The 18660-nt window shown below is 43.8% G+C and overlaps 1 protein-coding gene across 1 annotated transcript in view; it reads left to right on the forward strand.

Annotated features, from left to right (window-relative positions):
* CPS1 (carbamoyl-phosphate synthase 1) overlaps nt 1-18660 on the forward strand; it is a 141590-nt gene that overhangs the window by 91402 nt on the left and 31528 nt on the right. The window contains exons 23-25 of the mRNA XM_089672227.1: nt 1317-1382; nt 2651-2714; nt 8804-8985. Coding sequence (XP_089528353.1) covers nt 1317-1382; nt 2651-2714; nt 8804-8985 — 312 coding nt within the window. The remainder of the gene's footprint in view (nt 1-1316; nt 1383-2650; nt 2715-8803; nt 8986-18660) is intronic.

The following is an 18660-nucleotide window of genomic DNA, read 5'->3' on the forward strand; positions in this document are numbered from 1 at the left end:
TCTTGCATAACAAAATCATACTGTCCTAATTCACAAGACTTCTCTCACTAGATCGGCATTTGACTGAGCCAATGAAATTGATGGTCAGATGTACATACCATGCTTTCTGATTGGCTTTGATGATATTAAATATCCATAAAAGGATTGCATTTTCTTTTAAATCATCTTACAGATTAACCTGCACATTGTCAAGCAATTTCATTTTCCATTTTCATCATTCCTTATTTCACCCACAAAGCAATTTCGGCGCTGCTCTTTGAGAGCTCCCATTGAAACGGTGGCGTTCCGCTGAAGTGGCAATTAAACAGTATATAAAAACCTGTAATCATGAAACATCAGGAGCTGACCTGGTTTAAACATGCAGCATCTGGCTGTAGAAAACTAGCCTCGCAGCCATCTCCCGAGGTGCTAACTTTGTTTTATGGGCTAATACTTTATTTTAAGTGCCCCATCATTACCAAAGTAATTTTGCATTCATGGCAAGCTCCTCTGTTTTAATGAAGTTACTTGGTATGCGCAGTTGTAATGCAGATGCATTTGTACTCTTGATCCTGTCATCTACCATGAGGTAATACAATCCTAAAGGTGAGCTAATTAATATGGCACCCTTTCATTCCTGAAACACATAATATCCTGTCCAAGTACAAGAAGAAAGCATGGAATCCAATCAGTAAGTAAGAATTGTATGATCCAGTTGATACCAGCTCCAACTTATTTGAAATAAACTACTCAACCACAAACTCGTAAAAGGTTACATTTTTAACTCACTATAACTTGTTGGGCTATTAAATTATTGAGATTTGTTTAATTAAAGGATGAAGCGTGTGCGCTATCATATAATTAATGTGTGTGTGTGTGTATATATATATATATATTTTTTTTACAGGACATATCTACTTTATTTTTATGACCCTGCAACTTCTTGGTAGTGTTGGAGCTTGCTACCTCTTCCCAGTTCACACAAACCCCTACTGACCAATGAGACAGCCCATCATAGTGAAGCATCAAAACCTTGTTTTTATTAAGCGATCCACTGGTAGTTGGTGAAGGTGCTGCCATTTATATTTATAGAACTGGATTGGCATCTGTGGCAAAAACTCCCCTAAAAATAAGTCCACTTCAGCATGGCAAAGGTTAATGAACTAAAATATGCAAATCACATGATTTTATAGAAGGTTAACTTTTTACTTGAGAAATGTCTTTGAATTGGATCTGTTTATTTTCAGTGTTCTGGACTAAGTTCATCCTTATATATACTGCTGAATCTTGAATGGCATTGAGCTGTCTGACTAAATTGTACTTCTTTTGCTCATCAGATTGATACTCTGGCTGCTGAGTACCCAGCAATTACAAACTACCTCTACCTCACCTACAATGGACAGGTAATATACTGGAATACATTTTGTGGCTATAATTCTGGTTTTATGCTAAACGCTTGAAAGAATAAAATACCCATTTAAGTGAGTAGTTAAGTTATAGCTAGAATCTGTTGGGCTTCTCAAGCAATGAGATTTCTCCATATATCTACTGGCTTTGTTGTTGCCCTCAATGGGGTTTTCTCTCTCCTCCAGTTTTGATAATAAAGAAATTAAAATTTTGACTGGGAGAATGTGACCTCCTTGTAATGGCATTGTCAGTACAGGAGGAGTGGGAGTGGGTGGATTACAAGAGTGCTGTTTAAAGGTATATAACAAAATATTGTCATTTTAAAAGGATGGATTAAATTGTGTTCAGTCCTGTATTTTATTTTACGTAGTCTACATAAAATAGTAAGATGACAAAATATAGCAATAAATTAAAGATTTAATTTTCTGTAGGTAATATTGACAGTTCTGAGACTGTTCAGTTTCTTTGAACCTCATCACATTTAAACCAATTTCGAGTTTAGAACCCAAATTTGTTAATATATACTCCAAGCACCATCTCACAGCAAAGTTTAATGAGGTATATGGTATGGGTCATGCTTTAAATCTAATTTTTATTTTCATATTTTCACCCCTAAGTTTAAACAGGAAAGGTCATGGTGGGTTTTTTCTATTTCAGTGGTTTAATTTTAGTATATGTGCTGCCAAAGCAAGCACTGGTGGTTCAATTGTAAATACAGTAGAAAGAGGTTCTTTGCTTGATTTCTTATTCTAGATATTATCCAAAACATTCACAGTTGTTGTGCAGAAGAGGCAAATTATTACAACAAAATCAATTTGATGAACATTTGTTCACTCCAATTATTCAATTTATGAGCAGGGAAATTTAAACAAATAGGAACATTTCCTGCACATGACCGGATGTTTAACTTTAAAGCAAACCCAAGATCTCATCACTTCACCTTGGTAAATCACCCGAAACCTCTTGGTTGAGTGCGATAGATGTGGTAGAATATGCATGGGAAGTTCTGGATGTCATTTTATTCTGGAAGATTGCCTTTAATCCTCAAAACACTTTCAGTACCTGAAACCATTCCTCATGTTTTGCTCAAGGGAAAATGTCACACTGAAGGGTAGCCATTATACTTTTGGGCTGAAGATTTACAAACGTAATGGAATCATAAGTTTTGATGACACTAAGAAATATACTGAGCACCATCCAGTAATGATTTTTATGATCCATTTCTCTTCACAATGGTTAATACATCTTCTCATTTCTCTTCCAGGAGCATGATATAAAGTTTGATGACCACGGAATGATGGTTCTAGGTTGTGGCCCGTATCATATAGGTATTGTCTGAGTCCAGCTATCTTCCCATTTTATATACAACAGAAAAAGTTTATAAAGTAAAACGCTTACTGTGATTCCAAGTAGAAGAGAAGTTTAGAAAAGTGTAGAAAAGCTGCAGTGATGTCTCTCTTTTTACCCTTCACTGAAAATCTCTAAACTTATTTTTAAACACTGTTATTTTTTACCCAATATCCCCTGGCTTCTGAAAAAATAAGAGAAAAAATGTACTATAATTGAAATCTACAATAGCACAGGGTATATTAATCATGCAGTCTTATTTTTCACTCAGTAGGTAGAATGAGCTGAGGTAAGAATAGCTGCCCATCAATTCCAATAGAGTTTAGGTATGTGTTAGCAGGGAAAACACAAACTGCACGAAAGAAAAACTGAAGGTTCAAAAATATGGCTCAAAAGATGTCCACTGATTATACCAGACCATACAGAATATTATGTGGTTCATAATATCTGTTATTTTCCTGTACATTTCATACTGTTATTTTCCTAAGCTTCCTATTTTTTTCCTGTACTACCACCATATAGTTTGTAGTTTATTCGTACAAAGTAAAGTTTGCTCTAGAATACTGGATGATTTGCTATCCAATACCTACAGTTTCAAAAGCTTTGTATACCAATAACATCACCTGTTTAGTAAGAAGGGTCGTAACTTTGTGGCAGTAACATTAAAATGACTCAAAGTGAATGTTTGGCCACTAGTACATTGCGTCAGTATTGATATTGTCTTATTTATTTGATTGTGATATTTTATTATGTATATTTGTGTTCACAATGGTTGAAGAATACATGTTTGATGATCAGGAAAGACATCAGGAACTTAATATGTATAGTCTGGAGGAAAGACGGGAAAGGGGAGATGTAATTGAAACCTTTAAATACATCAAGAAGGGGATTAAGGCTCATATTTTCAATATGAAACCAAAATCAAGAATGTAACGGAATCGGAACCCAGACCGCACTGAGTTTTTCCGTTATAGCACAACTTCCCCTGTCCGAACACCATCCACGGACCACACCCTTGAAATCCCTCAGGAAACAGACAATACCCAGCTCTTCTTAAATCAGGAAGCCAACAACTTTTATTGTACACAAAACAACATGTTTTATACAGAGGGTGGGGAAAGACAACCAGGGACAGGAAACACATCATCAGCCCACCCTATCAGTGGGAAGGGCTACAGTATAGGTAGGAAACACCTCATCACCCCTCCCCATCCAACCAGACACAGAACAATGGGATGCAGCCATGCGGCAAAGGATATTGACCAACCCCCACACCAATACACAAACAGTACATCCCATAATAGTTGGCTGGACAGGAAGACACAGCACAATGGGGGGTAGCACATGGCAAACAGACAATGGACAGCCATGTGGCCTAGACAAAGGAACACACACTATACACAAGACTCAGACATTCACATACACACCCTGTACCCCTTAACAGGCACAGGGTGGGTTAAACATAATGAGGGGGACATGAGCTGACCAAGCGGTCCCCCCACCCCCAAAAGTCACTCCCGTCACAAAGAACATGGAGACATGACCTCAAACTAATTAGATGAAAGTTCAAAACTAATCATAGAAAGTGTTATTTTACTGAAAGGGTAGTTGTTTGGAATAAACTTTCAGCAGAGGTAGTGAGCCAGTCAACAGTAAATCGCTTCAAACATAGATCTATACTCAAAGAAAAATGTTAACAAAAAAAATTAGCATAGTAGTATAGCTCAGATTTAAGACAGGTATCACTGATGCCTTAAAGCAAACGATCCCTTGCATAAGCTGTAGATAAAGAGATGTCTCAATGAAAATAGTGCTTGCTAAGGAGTTTGCCAATGCTCAGACACATTTTCTTGAAGGATTCAACAGCAGTCTTTGGTTCAGTTTGAAACAAAACATAAAACCTGCGCTATGGCTTCACACAAGAAATTAAAAAAGCAAAAAAAAAATTATAATAATTCTGGTGCTGCTGCTCATGTGTGAACCACTAGTATATAAATAAAATTCTCTAAACAGCACTCAACAGTGTATCTAAACCTTAATAAAAATTTAACAACAAAAATTAGTGTCCAGAAACATACAATAATGTAATAAAGTGCTTCCAATCCACAATTTATAATGTCCTCTTAATTAAAGTGCTCTGTGCTGTTTGCTCAGGTAAATCAAGCAAAGTGACTTGGTGCTCATATTTGTTTATAAAGCCTGAGAATGCTATTGATACACACAGAACAGATTTAATACACTCAAAACTAGGCAGACTCTAGTTGATCCGGAAGTGACATTAGCAAAGGGAGGAGGAAGAGGGCGCTGCATTGAGGAGCTACAGTTCCTTGAAACCGTGTGTCTAAACGACATTCTCAGGCTATATAAATAGATACATTCTGCTGAAGAGGGTGAGCTGTTAAAGAGCAGACTAGCTGGCTGAATCACCAGATGAAAATAGAATAAAGAAAGCATAAAAAAGGAAACTAATACAGCTATCACATCTATGAATTGGCACCAATTTATCAGTTGCTATTCTTTTGTACTGAAAGCTGGAAGTAGAGAACGGAGAGCAACAAGTAGTGAGAGAGAAGGAGAAATTTCTCACTAGATAAAAGCACTGTCTGACTCTTTTGCTAAGAGCATGGAGTCCACCTGATCTGGTGACTGTGGTTACAACAGGGGTCACTGATGAGCTCTTTATGAGCACCACGTCACTTTGTATGATTTACCTGAGCACAGAGCACTTTAATGAAGGGAACATTTTAAATTATGGATTTGAAGCACTTTATTACACTATTTGACATATATGGACACTAATTTTTTTTGTTAAATTTTTATTAAGGTACAGATACAATATTGAGCGCCGTGTAGAGAATTTTATTTATATACTTTTGGTTCAGTTTGACTGATGGGTGTTAGAGGTGCAATTATTTTTTCCTTTTCTCTATAGATCAATGCTTGCATGTATATTCTAATAAATAAGAATTGTCTGCATAAAAGAGGCCTTCTAGTAGATAAAACATTTACTTCCCCTCAAGCAAGCATCAGAGAAGCGTAGGCGTCAACTGACCCTTTTGAACAGTCTTTGAATCAAGCATTTATCTTTAAAGGTTTAACCAGTTCATTGCCACTCTTACAGAGAGTAATAGCCTATTAATATTGTTGAATCCAGAAATCCTAAATGCGAACCTGTCATGAATGAAACACGAAGGCTGCCATTGCTCACCTCTCCTTCTGAAAATGTTAATTGCCTGTACTCTATTGCTTTAATGCATTAAGTCAGTGGCTTAAAAAAAGTATCCAGAAAAAGATTTCTGACTTTTTTTTCACAGTACTCATAATGCCTACTTGTTCTGGTCAATGATTAAGAATGTATTGGAAGACACTGAATCAGCATGCAGCAAGGCAACTAGTATTTTTAAAATAAGTTCAGTAATGGTAGCGATCATATTTCTTTCATCGCTGGCTTACATTAAATGATAATAGGAATGTCAATAATTATTCATAACTTGTTTAGGTCTCTAGCTGCAGCTTCAGGTGCTTAGGGCTGTCAGTAATGACAATCAGCCATTGCCACATCTGCCCTCTAAGTAACGTGGGGCTGGTTGGTAGAAGAAGGTATGACAGTCCCTGATACAGACTCAGAATTTGTGTTCACAAGCTTTGGCAGCTATGTTTTAGGGATCAGCATCCTTATTAAAGATTTCTTGTGGCTATTCAGGGAATTACAATATAATGTCAACACCTGTGACTTTTGTCTGTAACTTTTGCAAAAAACACATTCTAATTATTCTGAGCAATATGTAGACCTTTTTAAAAGAAGGATTGTTAGAAAACACAACCAAAGCTTGTTGCATATTGTTAAAAGAAGTCCCCCAATGGTTGAAAATATAAACTGACACTGGACACCATCAGTGTCTGGTTCAAGATATGTCACATTTATTTATTACATTTTTTATAATGAGTTATCCCATAGCAAACTGTAAAAATATAATATATTGCAGCTTACCAGTCCATAGATGTAGTGGCTTCATTTGTTTTTCCAGCTTTTTTTTTATTTTCAACTGGTGATCTTGCTAGTAACACACTTCCTGTCCTAGGATATCAACAGTTATTGTACAGTATCTATGTAGGGGCAATGATTAGCACCCCTAGGACATGGCATGTGTTAATATTACAAAACAAACATTCTCCTCTCTTAATCTTCATAATATAGTGGTGAGGTGTTCAGTATTCTCCAGAGAGTGCTCGGACTGGTGGTAACTGGTAACAGTACAGCAGAAACAAGAATTACAGGAAGTTTTCTGCTTACTAGATACCTGGCAGGACCAACAAATAGATAAAACACTTTCAATGGTATATTTAACAGACCAAGAGGGAGAAAATAAGAAAAGTTAATTGTTTAGGTTTTCATACACTTTAAACTGAATAATCTCAAGACATTTTTGTAGTATTCTTAAGGAATTTGAAACCAATTTTCCTGGCTAAAAAACACCCTACTGATTTATAATGGCGGCCTTAATTTGTTTTCATTGCCCTTGGTTCCTTTGTGTCTTGAATGGCCCTCATTTGGTTATTTGTTGAAGATGAACTGCTCTTATGTATTTGTGTACTCTAACACAAAAGCTTACAAGATATCCTAAGCCATGAATGTGATTAACAAACAAAATGCCTCCCATAATGTACAAGGCTGATCTATGAACAGTTCCCTCTTCTTCACATATTATCACTTCCAGAAGTAATTGTCTCAGTTCCTAGAACCTTTAATGAGACACATTTTCAACACTTGTGAGAAGCAGAAATGACATCTGGCCAAACACACCATCTCTTTTGCATTCAGTAAAGAATGGACAGTTGGTGCAGCCATTTGTTCAGATTAACACTTTCAGTTGAAATGACTTAAATGTTGCTGTTTGATCCAAGGTGACAGTTAGACAAAATCCAACCTCATTTACATTTTTAACTGTTTACATTATTCAATGTTATTTAATTATATTAGTTCCAGACAAATCTTTTTTCCCCTTTTGCATAAAGAAGGGTTCAAAATCCTGTCAGCCTTTATTGCTTTCTGTGTCTCTATTTGAGATTGTCCCATTAAATTTCTGTGACCGTGACACTGTCACCAAGACAGAAAGTGATGGAATATCTCTACAATAAGAAGACAAGCAAGCAAACAGTTTTTTCAGTAAAGTAAGAAAAAGATTTAACACGTGACATTGTTTTATTGTGGTCTGGTTGTTCCTTACCTAAAAATATCTATTCCTCTGTTGTTTGTCATCAAGGACAACAATAAAACTCTTCTTTAGCAATGAACATTCATTCCACATCAATAATTAGTGTGTACTGTAAATTGTCTTCATGATTGTTCCTGTTTCTTCTTGTTGGAGGCTGCCATTTTGCTGAAGCCCAGAGCCCCTAAGCAGCAGTAAATCTCTAGGTTGTCAGCAAATCGGCCTCTTCACTTTTAGGAAAAGTGCTGAAAAGTACACAGCAACTAAGCATGTGCAGAGACAGTGTATTACTGTATTTTAAACAATATAGACACTTATTTTTAATGTTTACATTGCTATACCTGTAAGTCATCTAGAAGGATTTTCTGACTAAAACTTCAACTCTCCCTTGTGGTGGACAAAACTTAAAAGATTTCAAATGGAGTTTGGTTTAACGGGTGAGATCTTTGTACTTGGATTATCAATTCTGCTTACCTACATCCATTGCAAGATTGTCTCACAGTTTCTTCCAAGATTCTCCATTTCCTTTAGGTCTCTCATAAACAGCCTTTTATTGCAAGCCATTGGACCAATATAAACATTTCAGTTACCTAATTATTAATATTTAATTAATGAATCAGTCATATGGGGGACAAAATTTACACTGCAACAGGGTAGCAAGGCAAGGAGCAAATTTTGGGGTAGGTTAGGTTGTTTAAAAATGAGTCCACATACAAACATCATTACATTCCACAGCATGCGGCAGAAGGAGTGAAGCTGCCCTGCTGTTAGGGGAAGTAAGCAGAATATGATGTTATTTTTGTTGTATCAAAAAAACATCATCTTTTCCTGTTAATCTTTTTGTCTTTATGATTCAGGCAGCAGTGTTGAGTTTGATTGGTGTGCCGTTTCTAGCATCCGAACACTGCGTCAGCTCGGCAAGAGAACTGTGGTGGTGAACTGCAACCCTGAGACTGTCAGTACAGACTTTGATGAGTGTGACAAACTTTATTTCGAAGAGCTGTCACAGGAAAGAATTTTGGATGTGTTCCAACAGGAGGTGAGTGACACATATCCTAAAGTTTAGGAATTTAGGAACTTAGGAGAGAAGTACATCCAGCCTAGCTAGCATATACTACACACTACCAATTTGATGAATGATTTGTTTTGTAAAATACAGAAGAAGATATTTTCTAGCAGAATCTATAGGTGGAAAATTATGAAACAAAGTACAGCAAAGCTCATAATATTCTCAGCATACATAAAGAGAATGTTTGCCACAGGCACCTTTTCAGTTATTTAAGCAATTATAAAGTGCTGCATGTCTTAAGCTCAAGCAACATATCAATTAGTTTAATTCCTACATACAGGGTCTGGCAAAGATATGGGCAATTTACAGTTCAGGAAAAAAAGTTCTATCTTGCACAGCAAGGTTTACCTTGAGTTAGAACTTTGCCCTGAATTGAAAAACTTGCGAGCAGAACAGATTTTTATTGAAAAAGAGACATACTATAAAGGCTTTTTACCTTCATCCTTTCGAGATATTTTAAAATATACACTGAGCTGTGCTTGCGTTAAAAGACTTGTAAGGCTTTTAAGGAAAAACCATGCATTCACAATACTGGCCTTCCCAGCAGTCTCAGCAGAGGACTTGAGCAGCAGAGATTGCTTGCTAATCTAAATTAAGTTAAAGGGTGTATAGGTAGCAGGGGAGGGTGTAAGGGAAGCTGTGGTTAGTTATCAGTACACATATCCTGGAACCATTGGACTAGAGATGAGCGAATCGAAGTAGGCGAAGTGGAATTCGTTTCGAATATTAGGAAAATTTCGATTCGCGCCGAATCCGAAAATTAGCAGACTTCGGATGCGCGAATCAAAATTTTTCCTTAAATGGCGGCGACATGTGCGACGACGGAGCGGGGATGTCTGGGAAGGCGCGCAGACAAGGCACGCTGACCCATAATGCATTCATTCATGACATGTGATCGCATTAGCCAATCAGCAGCCAGCCAGCCAGCACTGTGTAATGGTCGAGCTATAAATGGCGGCCATTTTAGAATTCTCCATTTGCCTCCAGTCATTCAACAGAGGCAGACCTGGCTGTATTCAGGGAGAGAGTTAGGTACACAGAAACGTTACTTAGGGAAAAAGAAACGTTAGTTAGGGACACAGAAACGTTACTTAGGGCCACAGAAACGTTACTTAGGGCCACAGAAACTTTACTTAGGGACACAGAAACGTTACTTAGGGACACAGAAACGTTACTTAGGGCCACAGAATCGTTACTTAGGGCCACAGAATTGTTACTTAGGGACAGACACAGAATTGTTACTGAGGGACACAGAATTGTTACTGAGGGCCACAGAACCGTGACTTAGGGCCACAGAAACGTTACTTAGGGACACAGAATTGTTACTCAGGGACAGACACAGAATTGTTACTGAGGGATACAGAATTGTTACTGAGGGACACAGAACCGTTACTTAGGGCCACAGAAACGTTACTTAGGGACACAGAAACGTTACTTAGGGCCACAGAAACATTACTTAGGGCTACAGAAACGTTACTTAGGGCCACAGAATCGTTACTTAGGGCCACAGAAACGTTACTTAGGGCCACAAAAACGTTACTTAGGGCCACAGAATTGTTACTTAGGGACAGACACAGAATTGTTACTGAGGGACACAGATTTGTTACTGAGGGCCACAGAACCGTTACTTAGGGCCACAGAAACGTTACTTAGGGACACAGAATTGTTACTCAGGGACAGACACAGAATTGTTACTGAGGGACACAGAATTGTTACTGAGGGCCACAGAACCGTTACTTAGGGCCACAGAAACGTTACTTAGGGCTACAGAAACGTTACTTAGGGCCACAGAATCGTTACTTAGGGCCACAGAAACGTTACTTAGGGCCACAGAAACGTTACTTAGGGCCACAGAATTGTTACTTAGGGACAGACACAGAATTGTTACTGAGGGACACAGATTTGTTACTGAGAGCCACAGAACCGTTACTTAGGGCCACAGAAACGTTACTTAGGGACACAGAATTGTTACTCAGGGACAGACACAGAATTGTTACTGAGGGACACAGAATTGTTACTGAGGGCCACAGAAACGTTACTTAGGGCCACAGAAACGTTACTTAGGGCCACAGAATCGTTACTTAGGGCCACAGAAACGTTACTTAGGGCCACAGAAACGTTACTTAGTGCCACAGAATTGTTACTTATGGACAGACACAGAATTGTTACTGAGGGACACAGATTTGTTACTGAGATCCACAGAACCGTTACTTAGGGCCACAGAAACGTTACTTAGGGACACAGAATTGTTACTCAGGGACAGACACAGAATTGTTACTGAGGGACACAGAATTGTTACTGAGGGCCACAGAAACGTTACTTAGGGCCACAGAAACATTACTTAGGGCTACAGAAACGTTACTTAGGGCCACAGAATCGTTACTTAGGGCCACAGAATCGTTACTTAGGGCCACAGAAACGTTACTTAAGGCCACAGAAACGTTACTTAGGGCCACAGAATTGTTACTTAGGGACAGACACAGAATTGTTACTGAGGGACACAGATTTGTTACTGAGGGCCACAGAACCGTTACTTAGGGCCACAGAAACGTTACTTAGGGACACAGAATTGTTACTCAGGGACAGACACAGAATTGTTACTGAGGGACACAGAATTGTTACTGAGGGCCACAGAACTGTTACTTAGGGCCACAGAAACGTTACTTAGGGCCACAGAAACGTTACTTAGGGCTACAGAAACGTTACTTAGGGCCACAGAATCGTTACTTAGGGCCACAGAAACGTTACTTAGGGCCACAGAAACGTTACTTAGGGCCACAGAATTGTTACTTAGGGACAGACACAGAATTGTTACTGAGGGACACAGAACCGTTACTTAGGGCCACAGAAACGTTACTTAGGGACACAGAATTGTTACTCAGGGACAGACACAGAATTGTTACTTAGGGACACAGAATTGTTACTCAGGGACAGACACAGAATTGTTACTGAGGGATACAGAATTGTTACTGAGGGACACAGAATCGTTACTTAGGGCCACAGAAACGTTACTTAGGGCTACAGAAACGTTACTTAGGGCCACAGAATCGTTACTTAGGGCCACAGAAACGTTACTTAGGGCCACAGAAACGTTACTTAGTGCCACAGAATTGTTACTTAGGGACAGACACAGAATTGTTACTGAGGGACACAGATTTGTTACTGAGGGCCACAGAACCGTTACTTAGGGCCACAGAAACGTTACTTAGGGACACAGAATTGTTACTCAGGGACAGACACAGAATTGTTACTCAGGGACAGACACAGAATTGTTACTGAGGGACACAGAATTGTTACTGAGGGACACAGAATTGTTACTGAGGGACACAGAATTGTTACTCAGGGACACAGAATTGTTACTGAGGGACACAGAATTGTTACTGAGGGACACAGAATTGTTACTCAGGGACAGACACAGAATTGTTACTCAGGGACAGACACAGAATTGTTACTGAGGGACACAGAATTGTTACTGAGGGACACAGAATTGTTACTGAGGGACACAGAATTGTTACTCAGGGACAGACACAGAATTGTTACTGAGGTACACAGAATTGTTACTGAGGGACACAGAATTGTTACTCAGCGACAGACACAGAATTGTTACTCAGGGACAGACACAGAATTGTTACTGAGGGACACAGAATTGTTACTGAGGGACACAGAATTGTTATTCAGGGACACAGAATTGTTACTGAGGGACACAGAATTGTTACTGAGGGACACAGAATTGTTACTCAGGGATAGACACAGAATTGTTACTCAGGGACAGACACAGAATTGTTACTCAGGGACAGACACAGAATTGTTACTCAGGGACAGACACAGAATTGTTACTGAGGGACACAGAATTGTTACTGAGGTACACAGAATTGTTACTGAGGGACACAGAATTGTTACTCAGCGACAGACACAGAATTGTTACTCAGGGACAGACACAGAATTGTTACTGAGGGACACAGAATTGTTACTGAGGGACACAGAATTGTTATTCAGGGACACAGAATTGTTACTGAGGGACACAGAATTGTTACTGAGGGACACAGAATTGTTACTCAGGGACAGACACAGAATTGTTACTCAGGGACAGACACAGAATTGTTACTCAGGGACAGACACAGAATTGTTACTCAGGGACAGACACAGAATTGTTACTGAGGGACACAGAATTGTTACTGAGGGACACAGAATTGTTACTCAGCGACAGACACAGAATTGTTACTCAGGGACAGACACAGAATTGTTACTGAGGGACACAGAATTGTTACTGAGGGACACAGAATTGTTACTCAGGGACACAGAATTGTTACTCAGGGACACAGAATTGTTACTGAGGGACACAGAATTGTTACTGAGGGACACAGAATTGTTACTCAGGGACACAGAATTGTTACTCAGGGACAGACACAGAATTGTTACTCAGGGACACAGAATCGTTTAATTAAAGAGTATGTCAGACAACATGCAGAGGAGTGGCAGAGGAGGCAATGTTTTAGGAGCGAGCAGACGTGGCAGCAGAGGAAGGGGTCGAGGCAGCACTAGTCGCAGCCAGAGGCCAGTGCTCCCGGTGTCATCCAGCAGTCGTGTCTCCACCGACAACCCTGCCGTCATCGATTGGTTGGCTTGGTCGTCTTCCTCTTCCCAGGTCACCTCTGACACCTACAGCCAACGGTCGGTGGGTACGTCAGACACAACCGTTAGTTGGCATGGCCCGGGAGCAAGCCCACTGAAATCACGTGTCCTCTACCTTCCCCTGTCCTTTGATGTTCCCTCACCAAGCGAAGTATCGCATGCTGTGGGCTCAACCCCACTGTACAGTGAGGAAGAGCTAACAGAGGGCGGTCAGGAACGGGGGGAGACATCCGCCTCTTCAGCAGCCAGGCGAAGAAGTAGTGGCGAGGAGAGTGGCTCGGTAGCCGGTCTAGAGACAGGTCTGTCTCCTGACCCACACGCAGCCGAGGGGGCTAGTAGTGAGGCGGAGACCCTAATTGATGATGATGAGGCTGATCGCACTTGGCAGCCTCGTCGTCATCAGGCTATTGCTTCCGCATCATCAGGAGAAGAGGGTGGCAGCTTGGCAGCGAGCAAAACAGTCGGTGGGTTGCCCAGGAGGCAGCAGGGTCGCAGCAGTGTCAGTGGAGGCAAACGGCCACGGAGTACAGCACCAGCTCCACTGCAGCCTACCACCACGGCCAGTAGTGGTGCCGGTGTGCACGGAGGAAGCAGCAGTCAGCCAGTGAGGAGTATCGGGGGCAAAGTTTCCTACTCGGCGGTGTGGCAATTTTTTGTCAAGCCGCCCGAGGAAGTAAACGTAGCCGTATGTCGACTATGTGGCCAGAAAGTCAAGCGTGGCCAGGGGGCCCATGTTGGGACTACAGCGTTGCGTCAGCATATGCAGCGTCGCCATTCGGTGGCCTGGGAAAACCGTGATAAAGATACGGCGGTTCTGCCTGCCCCAGCCCCCGCTCCATCACCCGCTCCGTTACTTGCTCCGTCACCCGACGTCAATCGCCCTCTATCAGCCAGTCAAGGCTCCAACACCTCTGCTGAGGGGAGTTGTCGCTCGTTGGTATCTTCCGCTCGTTCTGATGCTCCTTCTCCTGCTACTCCTCTTCACAGATTCCGTCAGCAGTCTTTCTTGGAATCCGTTTCCAAGAGACAACAGTTTGCGAGCACGCACCCGACGGTGCAAAAGCTGAACGTCCTCCTGTCCAAGTTGCTGGTGCTGCAGTCCCTCCCTTTCCAAGTGGTGGACTCAGCACCTTTCCGAGAAATGATGGCTTGTGCCGCGCCGCGGTGGAGAGTGCCAAGCCGTCATTTCTTCGCCAAAAAGGCAGTGCCAGCCCTGCATTCACATGTAGAAGAGATGGTGGGCCAGTCTTTGAGCATGTCGGTCTCTGCCAAAGTGCACGGCAGCGCCGACGTGTGGAGCTGTAACTACGGTAAGGGACAGTACATGTCATTTACGGCCCACTGGGTGAACGTGGTGCCGTCACAGCCGCACCAGCAACTTGGACAGGTCACGCCGCTTTTGCCTCCACGTTTGCACGTCCTTGGTCCGGCAAAGATGTCCGCCTCTACCACCTCTTCTTCCGCCGTGTCCTCAGCCGCCACCCCCGTGCCAAGTCCCATTATCCGACCGGCATATCACATGTGCAGGGCGCAACGGTGTCACGCTGTGCTGCACCTGGTATGCCTTGGCGAACGTAGTCACACAGGGGAGGAACTTCTCAGTGTAATGAACAGAGAAATCGACAGATGGCTGTCTCCGCGCAAACTGAAAATCGGAACCATGTTGACCGACAACGGAAAGAACATGGTGTCTGCTCTGCGTCAAAGAAGGTTGTGCCATGCGCCATGCATGGCTCACGTGTTCAATCTGGTTGTCAAGCGGTTCCGAAAATCCACCATCCCACTGCAAGACATCCTTAAAATGTCACGTAAACTTTGCATGCATTTCAGCCATTCCTACACCGCAAAGCACACCCTCCTTGAGCTGCAGCGGCAGAACGGAATTCCACAGCATCGCCTGATCTGCGACGTTGCAACAAGGTGGAATTCAAACCTACACATGTTAGACCGCCTTTACGAACAGCGAAAGGCCATCACCGATTTCCTGATGTTACAAGCGGATAAAGGTACTCCCCTGTGTAACTTGGATGTCAGCCATTGGCAGCTCATGCGTGACACCTGCCGCTTGCTCAGGCCCTTTGAGGAGGCCACGCTATTCGTGAGTCGGCAGGACTATGGGATGAACGACGTCATTCCTCTGTTGCACGTCCTGGAACAAATGCTGTTAACAATGGCTGGTCAGGGTGCGGTAGACGTGGCGGACAGATCTCAACGCCACATGACCCCTGTGGGGGCAGGACAGGAAGAAGAGGAGGAGGTAGAGGAGGACATTTGTGCTCAGGAATTATTGAGTGAAATGGGTGGTTTTTCCACTCAGCGGACAGGAGTGGAGGAGCAGGAGCATCTGGTAGAGGAGGAGGAGGAGGAGACAGAGGACCCAGACTCACCGTGGCAGTATGCTGTGGAGATGGAGGCAGGGAGTCCCTCGCATTCCTTGGCACAAATGGCCCATAGCATGCTCGGTTGCTTGCGTAGCGACAGCCGAATAATAACCATCAGACAGAGGGATGACTTTTGGCTGTCCACCTTGTTGGACCCTCGCTACCATTCAAAAATGGTGGCCTTTTTCACACCTGCTGAGAGGGAGGCCAAAATAACGTACTATAAAAACCACCTATGTAGTCAGTTGGTCTCTGCCTTTGTGCGCCAACGTCCATCCTCAGACACTGTGGGCCCTGTGCGCTCGCGTTCCGCTGCCATGGCAGCAGGGGAGGGGTGGGGTGGTAGGAGCAGTGGCAGCTCCACCAGCAGCGGCTGCCTCAGTCTGCAGTCGATGATGAGTAGCTTTCTTCACCAGCGCAGTGAGGAAACTACTAACCAGCCGCAGCAGCAGCAGCATCAGGTGGACCTGGAGCAGGACCTCAAACAACAGGCTTGGGCCTACTTGGACAGCACCCTGCCAACCGAGGTAGACAATCCCCTTGACTACTGGGCAACGAAACTTGACCTTTGGCCCCAACTAGCTGAATTTGCCCTTGAAAGGCTGTCATGCCCGGCCAGTAGCGTGGCATCGGAGCGCGTGTTTAGTGCGGCAGGAGGTATTGTAACTCCGCGGAGGACACGACTGTCCACCCAAAGTGTGGAGAGACTCACGTTTGTGAAAATGAATCGGGCGTGGATTAGTCTGGATTTCAAACCACCAGTTCCTGACACAACTGACTAAATCCGCCATGAATCATGCCCCAAACATGTGCCACTTTCAGGTCTCCTCACACTGCTGGTGTGTTCCATTTTTTGTCATAGGGTGCTGGCAGATTACGGGCCTCCCATAGCTGCTGCCAGGCCCCTAATCTGCCATGGGCCCCTATACCGCCTCCTCATTCCTCTGCCAGGTCCAGAGTCTCTCATGGGTCCCTGTACGGCCTCCCATTGCTGCTGTCTCCATCGCCACACTCTTCCATGTGCCACTTTCAGGTCTCCTCACACACTGCTGGTGTGTTACATTTTTTGTCATAGGGTGCTGGCAGATTACGGGCCTCCCATAGCTGCTGCCAGGCCCCTAATCTGCCATGGGCCCCAGTACCGCCTCCTCATGCTGCTGCCAGGTCCACAGTGTCTCATGCCATGTGCCACTTTCAGGTCTCCTCACACTGCTGGTGTGTTACATTTTTTGTCATAGGGTGCTGGCAGATTACGGGCCTCCCATTGCTGCTGCCAGGCCCGTAATCTGCCATGGGCCCCTGTATCGCCTCTTCATGCTGCTGCCAGGTCCAGAGTGTGTCATGGGTCCCTGTACGGCCTCCCATTGCTGCTGCCAGGAGGCAGCAGGGTCGCAGCAGTGTCAGTGGAGGCAAACGGCCACGGAGTAGAGCACCAGCTCCACTGCAGCCTACCACCACGGCCAGTAGTGGTGCCGGTGTGCACGGAGGAAGTAGCAGTCAGCCAGTGAGGAGTAGCGGGGGCAAAGTTTCCTACTCGGCGGTGTGGCAATTTTTCGTCAAGCCGCCCGAGGAAGTAAACGTAGCCGTATGTCGACTATGTGGCCAGAAAGTCAAGCGTGGCCAGGGGGCCCATGTTGGGACTACAGCGTTGCGTCAGCATATGCAGCGTCGCCATTCGGTGGCCTGAGAAAACCGTGATAAAGATACGGCGGTTCTGCCTGCCCCAGCCCAGGGTTCCATTTTGTCATAGGGTGCTGGCAGATTACGGGCCTCCCATTGCTGCTGCCAGGCCTTAATCTGCCATGGGCCCCTGTACCGCCTCCTCATGCTGCTGCCAGGTCCACAGTGTCTCATGGGTCCCTGAACCGCCTCCCATTGCTGCTGTCTCCTTCGCCACACTCTGCCATGTGCCACTTTCAGGTCTCCTCACACTGCTGGTGTGTTCCATTTTTTGTCATAGGGTGCTGGCAGATTACGGGCCTCCCATAGCTGCTGCCAGGCCCGTAATCTGCCATGGGCCCCAGTACCGCCTCCTCATGCTGCTGCCAGGTCCACAGTCTCTCATGGGTCCCTGTACGGCCTCCCATTGCTGCTGTCTCCATCGCCACACTCTGCCATGTGCCACTTTCAGGTCTCCTCACACTGCTGGTGTGTTCCATTTTTTGTCATAGGGTGCTGGCAGATTACGGGCCTCCCATAGCTGCTGCCAGGCCCCTAATCTGCCATGGGCCCCTGTACCGCCTCCTCATGCTGCTGCCAGGTCCAGAGTCTCTCATGGGTCCCTGTACGGCCTCCCATTGCTGCTGTCTCCATCGCCACACTCTGCCATGTGCCACTTTCAGGTCTCCTCACACACTGCTGGTGTGTTCCATTTTTTGTCATAGGGTGCTGGCAGATTACGGGCCTCCCATTGCTGCTGCCAGGCCCCTAATCTGCCATGGGCCCCAGTACCGCCTCCTCATGCTGCTGCCAGGTCCACAGTCTCTCATGGGTCCCTGTACGACCTCCCATTGCTGCTGTCTCCATCGCCACACTCTGCCATGTGCCACTTTCAGGTCTCCTCACACACTGCTGGTGTGTTCCATTTTTTGTCATAGGGTGCTGGCAGATTACGGGCCTCCCATTGCTGCTG

The sequence above is a fragment of the Staurois parvus genome, unplaced genomic scaffold (genome assembly GCF_062004578.1).
Source record: "Staurois parvus isolate SC_StPar_1 unplaced genomic scaffold, SC_StPar_1.0 ptg000011l, whole genome shotgun sequence".
Taxonomy (NCBI): Eukaryota; Metazoa; Chordata; class Amphibia; order Anura; family Ranidae; genus Staurois; species Staurois parvus.